Genomic DNA, 13091 nt, shown 5'->3' on the forward strand with positions numbered 1-13091 from the left:
TCACTGACACAGACTACTAGATGCTGCTCTGCTGCACTAATCAAATGTTTCTGTTTCTGTATTTGTTTCAACCATTAGTAGTTGACTGCACTGGGGTCTCACTGTGGTTTACTGCAGTTTGCTGGTTGACTTTCCTTCTCATCTCACTCCTCTTTTTTTAGTCTCCGCTGTCTTTCTCTCATCCTCTCTCTCTCTCTGTCTTTCACTCTCTCCTCACCTCTGTTGTCTCTTTCTTCCCCCCTGTTCCCACTCGAAATATAGTACATCCAACAATAAACAGATGTGACATTGTAATGGTTGTCATGCGTAATGATTTGGCATCCCATAGTGGCGTAAAGCTGAACAGTGATTTTTCCCTCGCTCCTCCCTCCTCTCCAGTCAGCTGCTACGCTACAGGTTTCTACCCTGACAGAGCCATGATGTTCTAGGAGAGATGGAGAGGAGCTTCATGAGGACGTGGACCAAGGAGAGATCCTCTCTAATTAAGTACTGAAAGGCAAAATTCGCCATTGTTCGCTGCTCAGTCTCACTACAAGAAATGGACCCAGGATGAGTGTGATCTGACGGCTGTCTGTTTATACTCCACCTGCTCACCTACCCTCAAATCAAGGTAACTGCAGTGTTTGGAACCACGTGATGCAGCCTCTGTCCACAGACTGCAAAACTTCTTTTTGGTTGAATTCGACAGATTTTGGTTCATTAGCTGGATTTGGCGGGACATCATGGCTGTAATGAATAGTTCGCCGCCCCTTTTCAGGTGAAGCATGAATGGCAATGAATCTGAAACGGGGAAAAACTTAGAACGACTCGGTCCTTTACCTGTACCCCTGCATCAAAACAAGATGAAGTTATTTTTCCTGCTTCTTTTCTTTGACGTTTCATCAACAGGTAAGATTCACATTTTAATTATTTATTAACTCTTTACTTTCCGCTTGGCTGCTGCCTCACAGTCCTGCCTGATTTAGTTTCGCTTTTACTGCTACAATACGAGGTTCCAGCTGAAGACATCAGATTTGTGATGAGTGTTGTGATGATGTGAACATTTACACTGAGACCCTGTCTGTCCCACAGTGAAACACTCCCTGAAGTATTTCTTCACTATATCATCTGGAATCCCAAACTTCCCAGAGTTTGTGGGTGCGGTTCACGTTGATAACATTCTGACAGGTTACTGCGACAGCATCAGAAAGATACCACAAGTAAAACAGGACTGGGTGAAAACCTATTTTGATAACGACCCTGAGCACCTGGACTGGTACACTAGAGAGTGTTCAGAGAATCGGCCGAGGGTCTTCAAAGCCAGAATTTCTAGTTTGATGCAGGACTTCAACCAAAGTGAAGGTACAGTATGTGTTACGTTATATTTAACTTTTTACTGTTAAACTGTTCTTCATCTTTAGTTAGTAAGTAAAATGACCCTCTACAGTTTGGGGGCCCAAAAGTGACAGAAAATAAATAAATGACCTTGACTGATAGTGAATAAATCAGGCCTGTGACATTTTTCCAAATAACAACAAAGAAATAAGTAAATGTAAAAAATAATTTATGTTTCACATTTATTCATCTTCATCAGAATCTTCATCAGAATTCAGGCACTGTGCATTGATCGCTGGTATTCAGTTCTGTGCAGGTCTGACTCATCTTGAATGAGACTAATAATCAGGACCCCCCCACCTCTCTCTCTTTTAAAGGAGGAGTTCCAGCCAGGGTCATTACTAAAAAAGTTTTCACCTGAGTTGTCACTTAATTAAATAGGTTGTAAACTATGAGGAGAGACATACAGGAAGAACAGAAACACTCACACTCAGATCAGACCCTCATTGTATAAAATATTATCAAGCCAATCTGTTCAGCTTTTATTGTATTAAAATGTGGTAGCCTTTATCTGCAGTAATCTTTTAACCTTCACACTGTGCCATAATTTTACATAGTAATCAATGTAAAGCATACTATTATATCAGTTTGCCTACAGTTTCCAGTTTTGAGTACTCAGTTCTCTAAAGAAAGTAGCAGTTGACCTGAAATTTGATATGGTGTTTTCACCATCAATAATAGTCCCATCAAACCTGTTTTAACCACCTGTTTTTGCCAACTTGCCATGTGCCAAGATTTTCTTCATCTCATTTACCTTGGAGAGGTTGTCAGCAGAATCAGGCTAGTTTTTCTTATCATCACAGTAAGCGTTTTAGGTTTTAGGTCCCTGGAGTTTTCCAACTTTCCTCTTTGCCCAGTTGATATTCCAACAGAAATTATTTAATAACCACAATTCTATGAATTCCTGCCAGTTGTGCTGGTCACTTAAACCTAGGACTGCATCCAGAACTGCCAGTATATATATAGATATGTGTATACATACATACAATGCTTTATTTAAATGAATAGTCAGCATTTTAAATCCTAAACCATGGGTCGATCCAGACAGGTTTGATGCGCACAGAATGCAGGAAGACATAATGACATGGTGTCATTCAGGAATGTATAGAAAAATAAAATCACTGTAAGTTTTAAACAGCAAGCAGATATTGGGTTTCATCACTCATAAAGAATGATGATCTACTCTCTAATCATGAGCACAAACAACACAAGACTGTTACAACAGCAGCATTACACAATGAAGAGTATTTTTAAAGACCATCTTCTCAGTGGAGACATCGTCTGTACATCATTAATTGCAGTCTCTGTTGTCTGTCTGTCACTGTCACAGGTGTCCACATTTTACAGAGGATAAATGGCTGTGAATGGGATGAAAAGACTGGAGAGGTTACTGGTTTTATGCAGTACGGTTATGATGGAGAAGATTTCATATCACTGGACCTGAAGACACTGACATGGATCGCTCTGAAACCACAGGCTCTCATCACCAAACTGAGATGGGATGCTGACAAATTGAGAATAAACCACAATGAGATCTTCTTCACTCAGATTTGCCCTGTGTGGCTGAAGAAGTATGTGGACTATGGGAATAGCTCTCTGCTGAGAACAGGTAGAATCACACGACCTGACCTAGTTTCATGAACACAACAATATTGATTTGCTGTGAATCATTAAAAAGATGAATCCTTCTTCTCTGCCTGTAGCAACTTTCTTTAGTCTGTGAATATTCTCATTCATCCAGGTCATAATTATCTCAAGGAAAGTTTTAATCGAAAGCAACTGGCCAGTTGGACCAGTCCCAGGCTGGTCAGCTGCAAACACGAACTGATGAAGCCTCTTGGATGAGAGGTGAAACATCTTCTAGACTACAACTAAGTCCAGTTGCTTTCGATTAAAACTTTCCTTGAGATAACTTTCTTTAGTGGTGTACTTACCTTCTCTGACTATATACAAACTGTGTGGTAGTTGTGTAATGAAAGTGCTGTCATATGTTTTTATAGCTCATTAGATGAATGTGAGGGTCTGTATGTGAAAGAAAAGTTAATTGTACGTTGTGAGCGTAACGTATCTGTTGTGTCTTGAGCCTTGAGTTCATCCACATGTACAGAATATACAGTCAGTCAGCTGGGCAGCCGACCCATTGGATGGATTACCATGATATGTAGTAAACACATTCATGGTCCCCAGAGAATTATTTGTAAAAATCCCCTGACTTTCCCTCTAGTGTCATCATCAGGTCAAATCTTTCTGTTTATTCTGCAGTTTAGTGTTTAACATAAACATGCTGGTATTATTGTGAACATGCTCATTACACTGCTCAGCCTCAGTGCAGCCTCACAGAGCTGCTGGCATGGCTACAGACTCTTGACTTGTTGTCATGTTCCACACTTTGTGTTGCTGATAGAGCTGCTATAAGGTTGGTCAGCCACAATTATCTACCACTGCTACTGATATGAACCAGCATGGAGACTCACTGTGCATGTGATGTGGATTTGGGTTTAAAGTCCCAAACCACTGGGCTACGATCAGAATTCTTCAGCCTGATTCAGGTGTCCAAAAATGATCAGGAGTCGGCAGTGTCCAAGGCAGCAGAGTTTATTTGTCGACAAAGAAACCCGGGAACTGATCACAGTGCATACCATGATACACCAGAAATGCTCCAAAGTAGTACTGGCTATGTCCCTTTTTTATACAGTTTTGGCTGTGGACTTTCCACGCCTCTCAGGTCATTTTACTGGTCTAACCAATTTACACCACTAAACCATTAATTCATTTAGATGTCTATCTTGGGGCTCCCCAAAAAAAATAATTACTCTCACGTGTTATCTTCAAGGTCACTGTCTTTTGAGAAGCACCTGGGCTCTAAAAATAGACTCTTATCTTCTCTCCAAGGCCACTGTTTTCTGGAAAGCCCCAGTGCTTTTCTCCTGGCTGCACTCCAGCTTGCAGGGTCGTGTTCAGGGCAGACCCTGTCCTCATTTGGCCTTTTCTCTCTCTGCTTTACTCCATTATGTTCTGGTCTGTTCTGATTGTATTTACTTTTTTATTAAAACTAAGACACCTTTATTTTTACCACATTATTTCTTAACTCTTCCTTGTTCATTTTTTTTTAATTATGTCTTTTCACACAAAGCAAGCATGCAGTGAACACTAACATCTACTCACACATAGTGGACCGTTAATCTACATACACCACATGTCTTCTTTGAACAGTATATACCAACAATACCATTTCCACATATTACTCCTTTAAAACCAGCTTAATGCAGTACTATCACTTTTAAAGGTACTTCACTCTTTGCATACCTGTTGACAAATTATACAACACATGAAAGTGTGATTTTTTTCAGCAAACATATGTCTTTACGTATGTCTTTAATTACTTCTCTCACTTTTTCTCTTCACTCCTTGTTGCTCCCTCTCCCCCCACTGCCTCTATCCCTCTCCTGTTCTCTCTCTCCCCCTCTCTCTCCAGACCCTCCCTCAGTGTCTCTCCTCCAGAAGACTCCCTCCTCTCCAGTCAGCTGCTACGCTACAGGTTTCTACCCTGACAGAGCCGTGATGTTCTGGAGGAGAGATGGAGAGGAGCTTCATGAGGACGTGGACCAAGGAGAGGTCCTCCCCAACCATGATGGAACCTTCCAGATGAGTGTTGACCTGAAGCTGTCATCAGTCACACCTGAAGACTGGAGGAGGTACGACTGTGTGTTTCAGCTCTCTGGCGTTGAGGACAACGTCACCACTAAACTGGACAAAGCAGAGATCAGGACCAACTGGGGTAAGAGTGAGATCAGTGGTTGCTGAATGTGGTTTGCTGAGTATTTTAGCTTTTGCCTTCCAGTTCAGCTGTACATTCATCTTCAACAAAAATATACATACATTTCAATAATTCAGTGAATAATTCAGTTGAAGAAAGCATGTTCTTTGTCACAGGATCAGTGGTCAGATCATATGAGTGCAACAAGATTATCAGGAGGTCCTTTTTGTTTTAGTGCATTTTACAGAGCGTGTTGTTTTCACCACACAAACAAAAGGTGCTGCCTGTCCACTCCTTACTGTACTCAGAAAAACACAGAATATAGCCTGTGTTGAAACCTGCAAAATATGACTTTATTCTCTTGTATCTACTGAGGAGAACTTTAGCTTTGATCATTAAATACAGTACTTTTGCAAGCTCTGTGTCTTTAAATTTAGTTTACATTTCTCTTTTTATTTATTTTATTTGTTTATGGCTGCCTTTATTTATTTGTATTTGTTTATTGTCTTTCTTTCCAATTCAACATGTAAGGGCTTTGCTATATTTCTGTAGACATACACCTCTAAGATAATAGCCATAGCCATTGATAACGCTGTATTAATTCAGCTCTCTAGTCCACAGTAACAAGCCCACATGTGTAGTTGATTAAAGTGATGGATGGATGAACTTCTGTTCTAACCTGCTTTATCTTTATCAAGATACATCTGTTAACATTTTGTGTTAATAATTTGTTTTGTTTTTTTGTTGTTTGGGGGGTTTTGTTCAACAGTGAAGCCCACCAACATGACCGTCCCCATTACTGTTTCTGTGGTTGTTGTTGCTCTTGTCGTCATCGCTGTCACTGGATTTGTGATTTACAAAAAGAAGAAAGGTGAGAGAGAAAAATGGAAAGATTGTCTCCCTCACTGACTTTTTCACCACTTTTATTATAGTCATTGAGTTGATGTATTTATCCACATCACTAAAACGAGTATTAGAATGGATTATTTTTTTACTTTAAGTGTATAGTAGTATTTTTTTCATTTACAACTGTCAGTGAAATTTTTTTTTTCTCTTCTGATTTTAGCGACATGCCCTCCATCTTGTAAGTAAAACGTACTTTTATTGTGTTTCAGATGACATGACACACACTTTCTGCTGTCAGATTAGAATGACTTCAAAATATTGTGCATGTTAACTTCACTGCAGATCAACACTGTGTCTCTGATCTTACAGCTCCTAACAACAGCACCGAGCTCTCTGCCAAACTGGATCCAGAAGCCTGACTGTCAGACACACTCAGTGAGTTACCTCATACACTGTACTCCCCATGTGACTGAAAAGGACCTGCAGGCAGGTTTAACTGACACAGGAGTGGTGGCGCACCGTTCAAATGTGCAGTGTCAATGCACAGAGTCTACATGGAAGAGTCATCAGAGGGAAACTCACCTGTAAGATCATTCCAAAGTGTCTGAAGTCTGCTAAGCAACATCTGGACAAACCAGAGTCATTTTGGAAACAGCTGCTGTTGACTCAGGTTAGGGCCTTTCCACCCAGCAGACGTGCATCTCAAAGTTTTCTTGGTCTTCCAGATCTTGTCTTGACTTCCACAGTTGTAGTAACTACTATTTCTGAGTGACATTTCAGACAGAGGAAATTTCAAGCTGGAAGCACTTTGATACCTTTGTATAACCTCCCTCTGCTTTCTAGGCATCACTTCGTTTTGGCTACTCAGCTTACAGAGTTGTTTTCAGAAGAAGAAATTGTCTTTCTCAGTGTCAGATTATGTAATCATAATCATGGTCTCATCTCTATTGACTGGCAACACCCCGACCAATCATTATTCACTTCTTTGTGTGTCACACTGTTAAGAGCATGCCAGACTTTTTGTGGTGGTGTGTGCTTCAGTTATGTCATACTACAAGGCCTGCGTCAGAGGAGCCCATGGACCATGGAATCACATAAGGTGCTAGCAACTTCAAAGCTCGAGGACATGTAAATAAAAAAAGAAAATTAAGCATTTTGGTTTAAAGAGGAAATTAACACCACTTTTTGCAAAGTACACATAATCACGTAGGTCATTGTTCTATTATTATATTAATACAGATTTTTCAGACAATACACAACTATGTACAAAACTGCCTTTTCTGCTTGGATTTACACACGTGTGTCCTATTAAAGTTGATAGGTCAGTGAAGCTGAATTCTGTGGCCTCTCCTCACCTGTGAAGACATAGCCTGTGTTTTCTAATGTGACGTTAAGTGATGCCAAGTCATTATGATGTTAATGTTGTTTTAATTTCTGCAATCAGAATACTCAATGATTACTTGTAGAGTTCATTAGGGCCCATGCAGAGTAGTTCTGTCATAAACAAGTATAGACACATTTTTGCACTGAGGCAGGTAAACAAGTGCAGACAGATTATAAGGAGCCTCAGGCAGGATCAGGTGTCGCAACAACAGGTAACAAACATTTATGTGAAAAACACAAATCTTTTCACAAATTCTGGAAGCTACCAGGACACCGCCAATGCGTCGACACACACACCTCCCTAATCTCAACAACATGTCATGTGTACCTGTGCATCCCTCCTGTTGGGCTGAAAAACATTAACCAACTTTTTCATTGAAGTACAGGAGGGTCATGCAGACATCTCAGACTGACTTCTGTCAGCTTTTCAGGTTTCAGCAGGTTCCAGCCTTGAAGGTCTAGAAAAACATGGAGAAAGTTTTGGGGATTTTTTTTGAGATCATCAAAGCAGCAAGTCAGTGTTTGGACATAGTAGGCACAGTAGGGGGCAGTGTTTTTTGCCCCAGCGCAACTCACAAAATATGACTGATGTATTTCTCTGGACTGTAGGTAATCTGCAAATGCAAATGTGGGTCAACAATAACCTACTCTGAGAATAAGGATGCTGTAGTTTATGTAACCAGGCCCCTCAGCTTCTCTCCACAGACTGAAAAACTTCTCTTTGGTTTAATTGGAGAGATTTTGGTTTCATTAATTGGATTTGACACTGTGAGATTTTAGCGACTCAAAAATTTTCTGAAGTGGGATATCAGGATTCTTAAAATAACATCTAAATCTTAATATCAGACAGAATAATGAAGACAGTTATTTCATATTTCCCCATGTGTTTCAAGTTCACCTTTTGAATTTTATTTATGTAGTTTTAGAGGGACAGCTGCCACATGAAGGTTAAATCATAAACGCTCTAAGATGGTCACAGATAGACTATATAGAATATTTGATGGGTTACCTTGTCATACAGAACATTATTAGAACACTTATTGTGGAATAAGGATAAGCTGACCCCACTGGTCTGATTAAAACTGGCCAACTTGACTGCACTTTGTACAGAACTCAGAAAGAAGTGACTTGAGGGTCTGTTGAGTATAATTCATCTGAGATGGTTCATCTTGTATAATGTATGATGTGTCCACCGTTTCTCCAGGTGCTTTTCCTGGTACCACTTTCACATTCACATATTTGGAATGGCGTTCTACAATATGAAAAGAGTCCTGAGAACTGCTGTTGTGATTTGGGGCTAGATAAATAAAACCAACTTGACTTGACATAAGTATTTCACTGAAACTCATCAGATGATACGACTCATTTTTCTTTTAAATTGAGTAAAAGGAGGCAGAGGATGCAGAACGAGCCCCTGGGATTTTCAAAATAAATGCAGTGTTTTATGTTGTCACATAGAATCACTGCTGCATAGAGTCATTCAAATTGTTCAGTATGTGTGGGTTGGTTGTGTCTTTTTGTTTATTTAAATTTATTTATTATTTAAGTTAGAACGTTTGCCTTCTGAGCTACAGCAGATAGCCAAATTGGTTTGCAGGCAGCAACCACTAGTGATGAGCGATAGCGAAAATTCAATATCAACCCCATTTACTTGAACAGAAATGCTAAGTGACCATGCCTTAGCAGAGAATCCAGTTTGCCTGCAGACTTCAATAGACTTTGCTCTGAAGATTAACCAGAAGAGCATCCAAAATCCATAGCAATGGATGGATGTGATCATGGCAGGGAAATGAATACTACTAATAATCATGATTTTACTTAACATGTACCATCCACCAAAAAATTGTTTCAGATTAGCACGCCAAGGCAACAGCACTCCCCAATGGCAGAAGCCTCCCCTAGCAGGACAATGCTTCGACCACACCACAAAAACTGCTCAGAAATGGCTTGAGAAACAGTCCAAGATCCACAGGGGCCCACCTCGCAACCCACAGAACCCAAGGGATCTGCTGCCAATGTCCCAGAACCAGACACCGCAGGACACCCCCAGAGGTCCTATGTCAATGACCCAATGGGTTGGAGTTGTTTTAGCGGCACAAGGGGGACCTGCGCTATAATATTAGGCAGCTGGTTTTAATGTTGTGGCTGATCGCTGTAGTTGCCTCATGGCACTCTGTGTTCTCAGTAATCAGAACTGTGAGACAAATGAAGTGTTTAGTACAGTAAACATAAAAGGTGGTTTTTGCACTCTGACCTCTGAACTTAATCTACAGCTGCTGCACACTGGCAGGTGCTACCTATCTGTCCTGCATAGTGTTAGCCTTACAACAGAGATTTATCACCGTAGTCCCTCTTTCACCCTCCCCACTCATAGAGGTCTACTATTTCTAGTCAAGGACACACGTTCAAAATAGCCCTATCTGTGTATCTATTGTAATGTAGACAGCTGACGCCACTTTATACTCATACTAACATGGTAAATAAGGAAGATTATTTGTAGTTGTGAAAATTTAACATTTAACTTCCTTCAGTCTGACTAGAGTTGCTGCCCTTCAAAATGTTCAAATATGGACAGCTCATGTGTTTATGGTGTAATGGATATGTGTGACCTAACAAGCATTCTCTGTGTGCCATCCTATTTGTTGGCAGGGCTTTCCAACAGATCCTTCGTGTTGCCCTGTGAGCTGTGTTTAGCTTGACTGATAAGCAGACGGGCTGATAGCCTCTTGCATGTATATTGGTTTTGGTATATGTCAGCTGATCAGTGAAAATACATGTCAGTACAAAAAGGCTAAAAACATATTTGCAGTGATTTAGGTGCTGTGTGTATTGCATATTGTTGCCATTGTAAATTATTATGTTGACAAGATTATTTTTACACTGTAAAATGTCCTGCTCAGTACATACTGTATCTGGTTCACTATTCTTTTATAACAAAATGCAAAGGATTCTTGTTGAATATGTTAAATTGCTATGTTAAAAACTAATATGCCATAAAAACTGTTATTAGTTTTTCTGAGCTCTAAAATATTGACATTGCTATTGGCCTCAAAAATCCAGTGCTGGTCAAGCTATTCTGTACATTCATTTATGTGAAACACAGCCACTCATACACTCAGTTCTCACTTTATTAGGTACACCTAGCCACACCCAGTGTAGTCTGATACAACATTCTTTCTATAATCCTAGCTTCATGATGGTTATAATGTTCAGCTTATGTTGAAACTGGTTGTACGTCCTTTGTTGTAGACAGAGTTGCTGATGGGAACCCTTCTGAATTCTCATCAGGTATCTCAGGATCAGGGTTACCTTGCATCTCACCTGAGTGTGCAGCAAAAGCTGAAGTAGCCTTCACCTGCAGCCATTTGTTTCCTCTTTGAAGCCACAGCCTGTTACAACTGGTACTGGCTGAGTTACAGGAACACAAGGGATTGGACCCAAATGCAGACATAATGAAGTTCAGTAGTTTGTTATACAAAGTGAAACAAAGGCTTAGGAAATGAGCCAAAACCATCAATGGTTCGCCAAACAGATCCAATAATGCTCACGCAGGTATCCAAAGCAGAAACACAGAACCAAGGAATGAAGGACTCAGCAACTGGCTCCACCAGTGACTCCTGAGGTTCACAGTGTTTCCTTGTTTCTCCTGTTTTCCCTAGTGTCTCCTCCCCTTTGTCTGTGTGTGTGTGTGTGTGTGTGTGTGTGTGTGTGTGTTTGGGGCACAGCTCAGCATCAGTTTACCTGCTTCTCAGCATTTATCAGCCAAAGTACAAGTTCTCCAGCTCTTCATCCTGTCATCGTCAGATTGTTTTATGAACACTGTCATGTTCAGACTTTCAGACATTCTATCTCTTGTTAGGTCTGAGCATTTTTCTCCAGTGTATTTCTTGTGCTTTACTCTGCCAAGTATTGTGTCATTCTGGAAACCCACATGCTCCCTTCTGCATGTTCACTGTTCCATCGAGGTCAAAACTGGATGTTTCAACAAGATAATGCCCCTCACCACACATCCAGGGCCAGGAGAACTTGGCTGCAGGAGCACTGTATCCAGGTCTTAGAGTGGCCAGCTCAATCCCTGGACATGAGCCCCATTGAAAACCTGTGGTGGATTATCAAAAGGTCTGTTTCAAAGCGTAAACCAAAGAATGTAGAAGAATTAAAAGCAGTAATTCAAGAAGAATGGGACAAGATTACCCCTCAACAGTGTGAAAGGCTCGTGGGGAACATGCCAGCCAGGATTAGAGCTCTACTGTGTGCTAATGGCAGGACTACTACATATGAATTTGATGATGTGATGGTTTATTTATTTTTTTGTTCAGTTTTGAACACATTCTCTGTTATTTGTTGACTTTGTAAACAATAAACAAAAAATATCGTTTGTATTTGTTTGTGTCTGTCTAATGCAGCCACACCTTTTGAAACACAAAAAGATTTTCCCCAAATATTTCATGATAATATTTGAGATTGTGTAAAATTTTAAGGGTGTACATGTTGCCATGCTGGGAGTAGATGTGCTTAGCAGATGTAACGTTCCCTCATTTTTTAAGAGGGTGGATAATGTAACAGACACAATAGTTAGTACAACACTGTATAATTCAACAGCACCACAAACTGTAGAACTGTAACATCCTCCGAAATAACCATGAAACTGTGAATAAGAAGAATGTGACATTTTAACCTACATGAAGGCAGGTTTACGGCAGGGCTGTTGTAGGTTTGTCTAAGTGCTAAATTTAACTTTACCTAAGGCTAACTGTGGCCACCATACCAGCTTTAAATAAACATAGCTCTTGTACTGTAGCTGTTCGGTTGGCTGTCTCTGTGGTGCAAAGAGCACAGCAGAGCTGCCTGTGTGCCTCCTCAGAAGTGCCTGTCAGGTGGTTGAATAGCTTCAGAAATCCCCTCAGACATTTCTGATGGTGGACTGTGGGTGGGTGGGTGGAGGGCTCTGTCCAACCATTTCTGTATTATTTTGAAACCAACAACAATCTCACATTCACACCTACTTCATGCAGTGAGTTGTGAGCTGTCCAGGGGTGAAAAAGCAGCCAGGGTTTGAACTTCTCTCTCCACTCTAACAATTTCTGTCACTTTTCATGTGAATGAACAAGTACAGTTCTATAAATGTCTTCCAGAATGTAACAATATTGCATTTCCCACATCTCCATGATGGCCAGCGTTTCACTCCACCTTCCAGTGTAGCTGTCTGGGACAGGTGTAGGTACTTTCTATTTCCCATGTGGTGGGACAACGTCATACAAACTAGTTCTGTTCAAATATAAGCCCGCCCTATGTGTGACAGCTTCCTGGGTGATTTGCAAACCAGAATGCAGTGGGTTAGTCTTGGTTTTTTGTTTTGAAATTACTGCAAATGTAATTGTTAGCTTTGCACATTGCTTTGGAGGAAGTCTCTTGTTTCTATTGCAGTTACTCTCTATACATTAGAGGAGATGTCACAAAGTTACCTCTGGTCTTATCTCTCTGGTCATTTGACCAAAATATGTAAAAACCATGTTTAGACTTTGTAGAGCAGTAGAGGTAACATCTGAAAATAAGTGCTTTATGATGAAACATCAGTATGAGGTCATATCTAAGAACTGCCTGAGTTGAACATAGGTGAACATAAGTACTGCCTTAGATGTTGTACTATTGTTGGGTGGCTTCTGTTGTTTCCTATTTATAGATCTCCCTCTCTCTCTTAATATCTCTCTCTCTGCCACTCCTCCCTCCA

General features: G+C 40.5%; 1 protein-coding gene across 2 annotated transcripts; it reads left to right on the forward strand.

Annotated features, from left to right (window-relative positions):
* The first annotated feature begins 356 nt into the window (after positions 1-356).
* On the forward strand, positions 357-8708 carry LOC108900492 (major histocompatibility complex class I-related gene protein). Of its 2 annotated transcripts, none has more exons than XM_018701562.2 (8): positions 357-610; positions 758-888; positions 1072-1341; positions 2705-2983; positions 4850-5152; positions 5901-6002; positions 6198-6215; positions 6347-8708. In XM_018701562.2, the coding sequence occupies exons 2-8, from the start codon at positions 765-767 to the stop codon at positions 6394-6396; spliced, it is 1146 nt and encodes a 381-aa protein (XP_018557078.1). In that variant the 5' UTR covers positions 357-610; positions 758-764; the 3' UTR covers positions 6397-8708. The 2 variants fall into 2 exon arrangements, with proteins under 2 accessions (XP_018557078.1, XP_018557077.1); XM_018701561.2 differs by having other exon boundaries at positions 358-610; positions 689-888.
* The last annotated feature ends 4383 nt before the right edge of the window (positions 8709-13091 follow it).

This window comes from Lates calcarifer, linkage group LG6 (assembly GCF_001640805.2).
Source record: "Lates calcarifer isolate ASB-BC8 linkage group LG6, TLL_Latcal_v3, whole genome shotgun sequence".
NCBI classification, from domain to species: domain Eukaryota; kingdom Metazoa; phylum Chordata; class Actinopteri; family Centropomidae; genus Lates; species Lates calcarifer.

What these genes read in the sequence shown, in the direction of transcription:
- LOC108900492 (XM_018701562.2), top strand. Translation starts at nt 765, where the DNA reads ATGAATGGCAATGAATCTGAAACGGGGAAAAACTTAGAACGACTCGGT. An exon ending in GGACTTCAACCAAAGTGAAG is followed by an intron (nt 1,342 to 2,704) that starts GTACAGTATGTG and finishes TCACTGTCACAG; the next exon opens with GTGTCCACATTTTACAGAGG. An exon ending in TAGCTCTCTGCTGAGAACAG is followed by an intron (nt 2,984 to 4,849) that starts GTAGAATCACAC and finishes CTCTCTCTCCAG; the next exon opens with ACCCTCCCTCAGTGTCTCTC.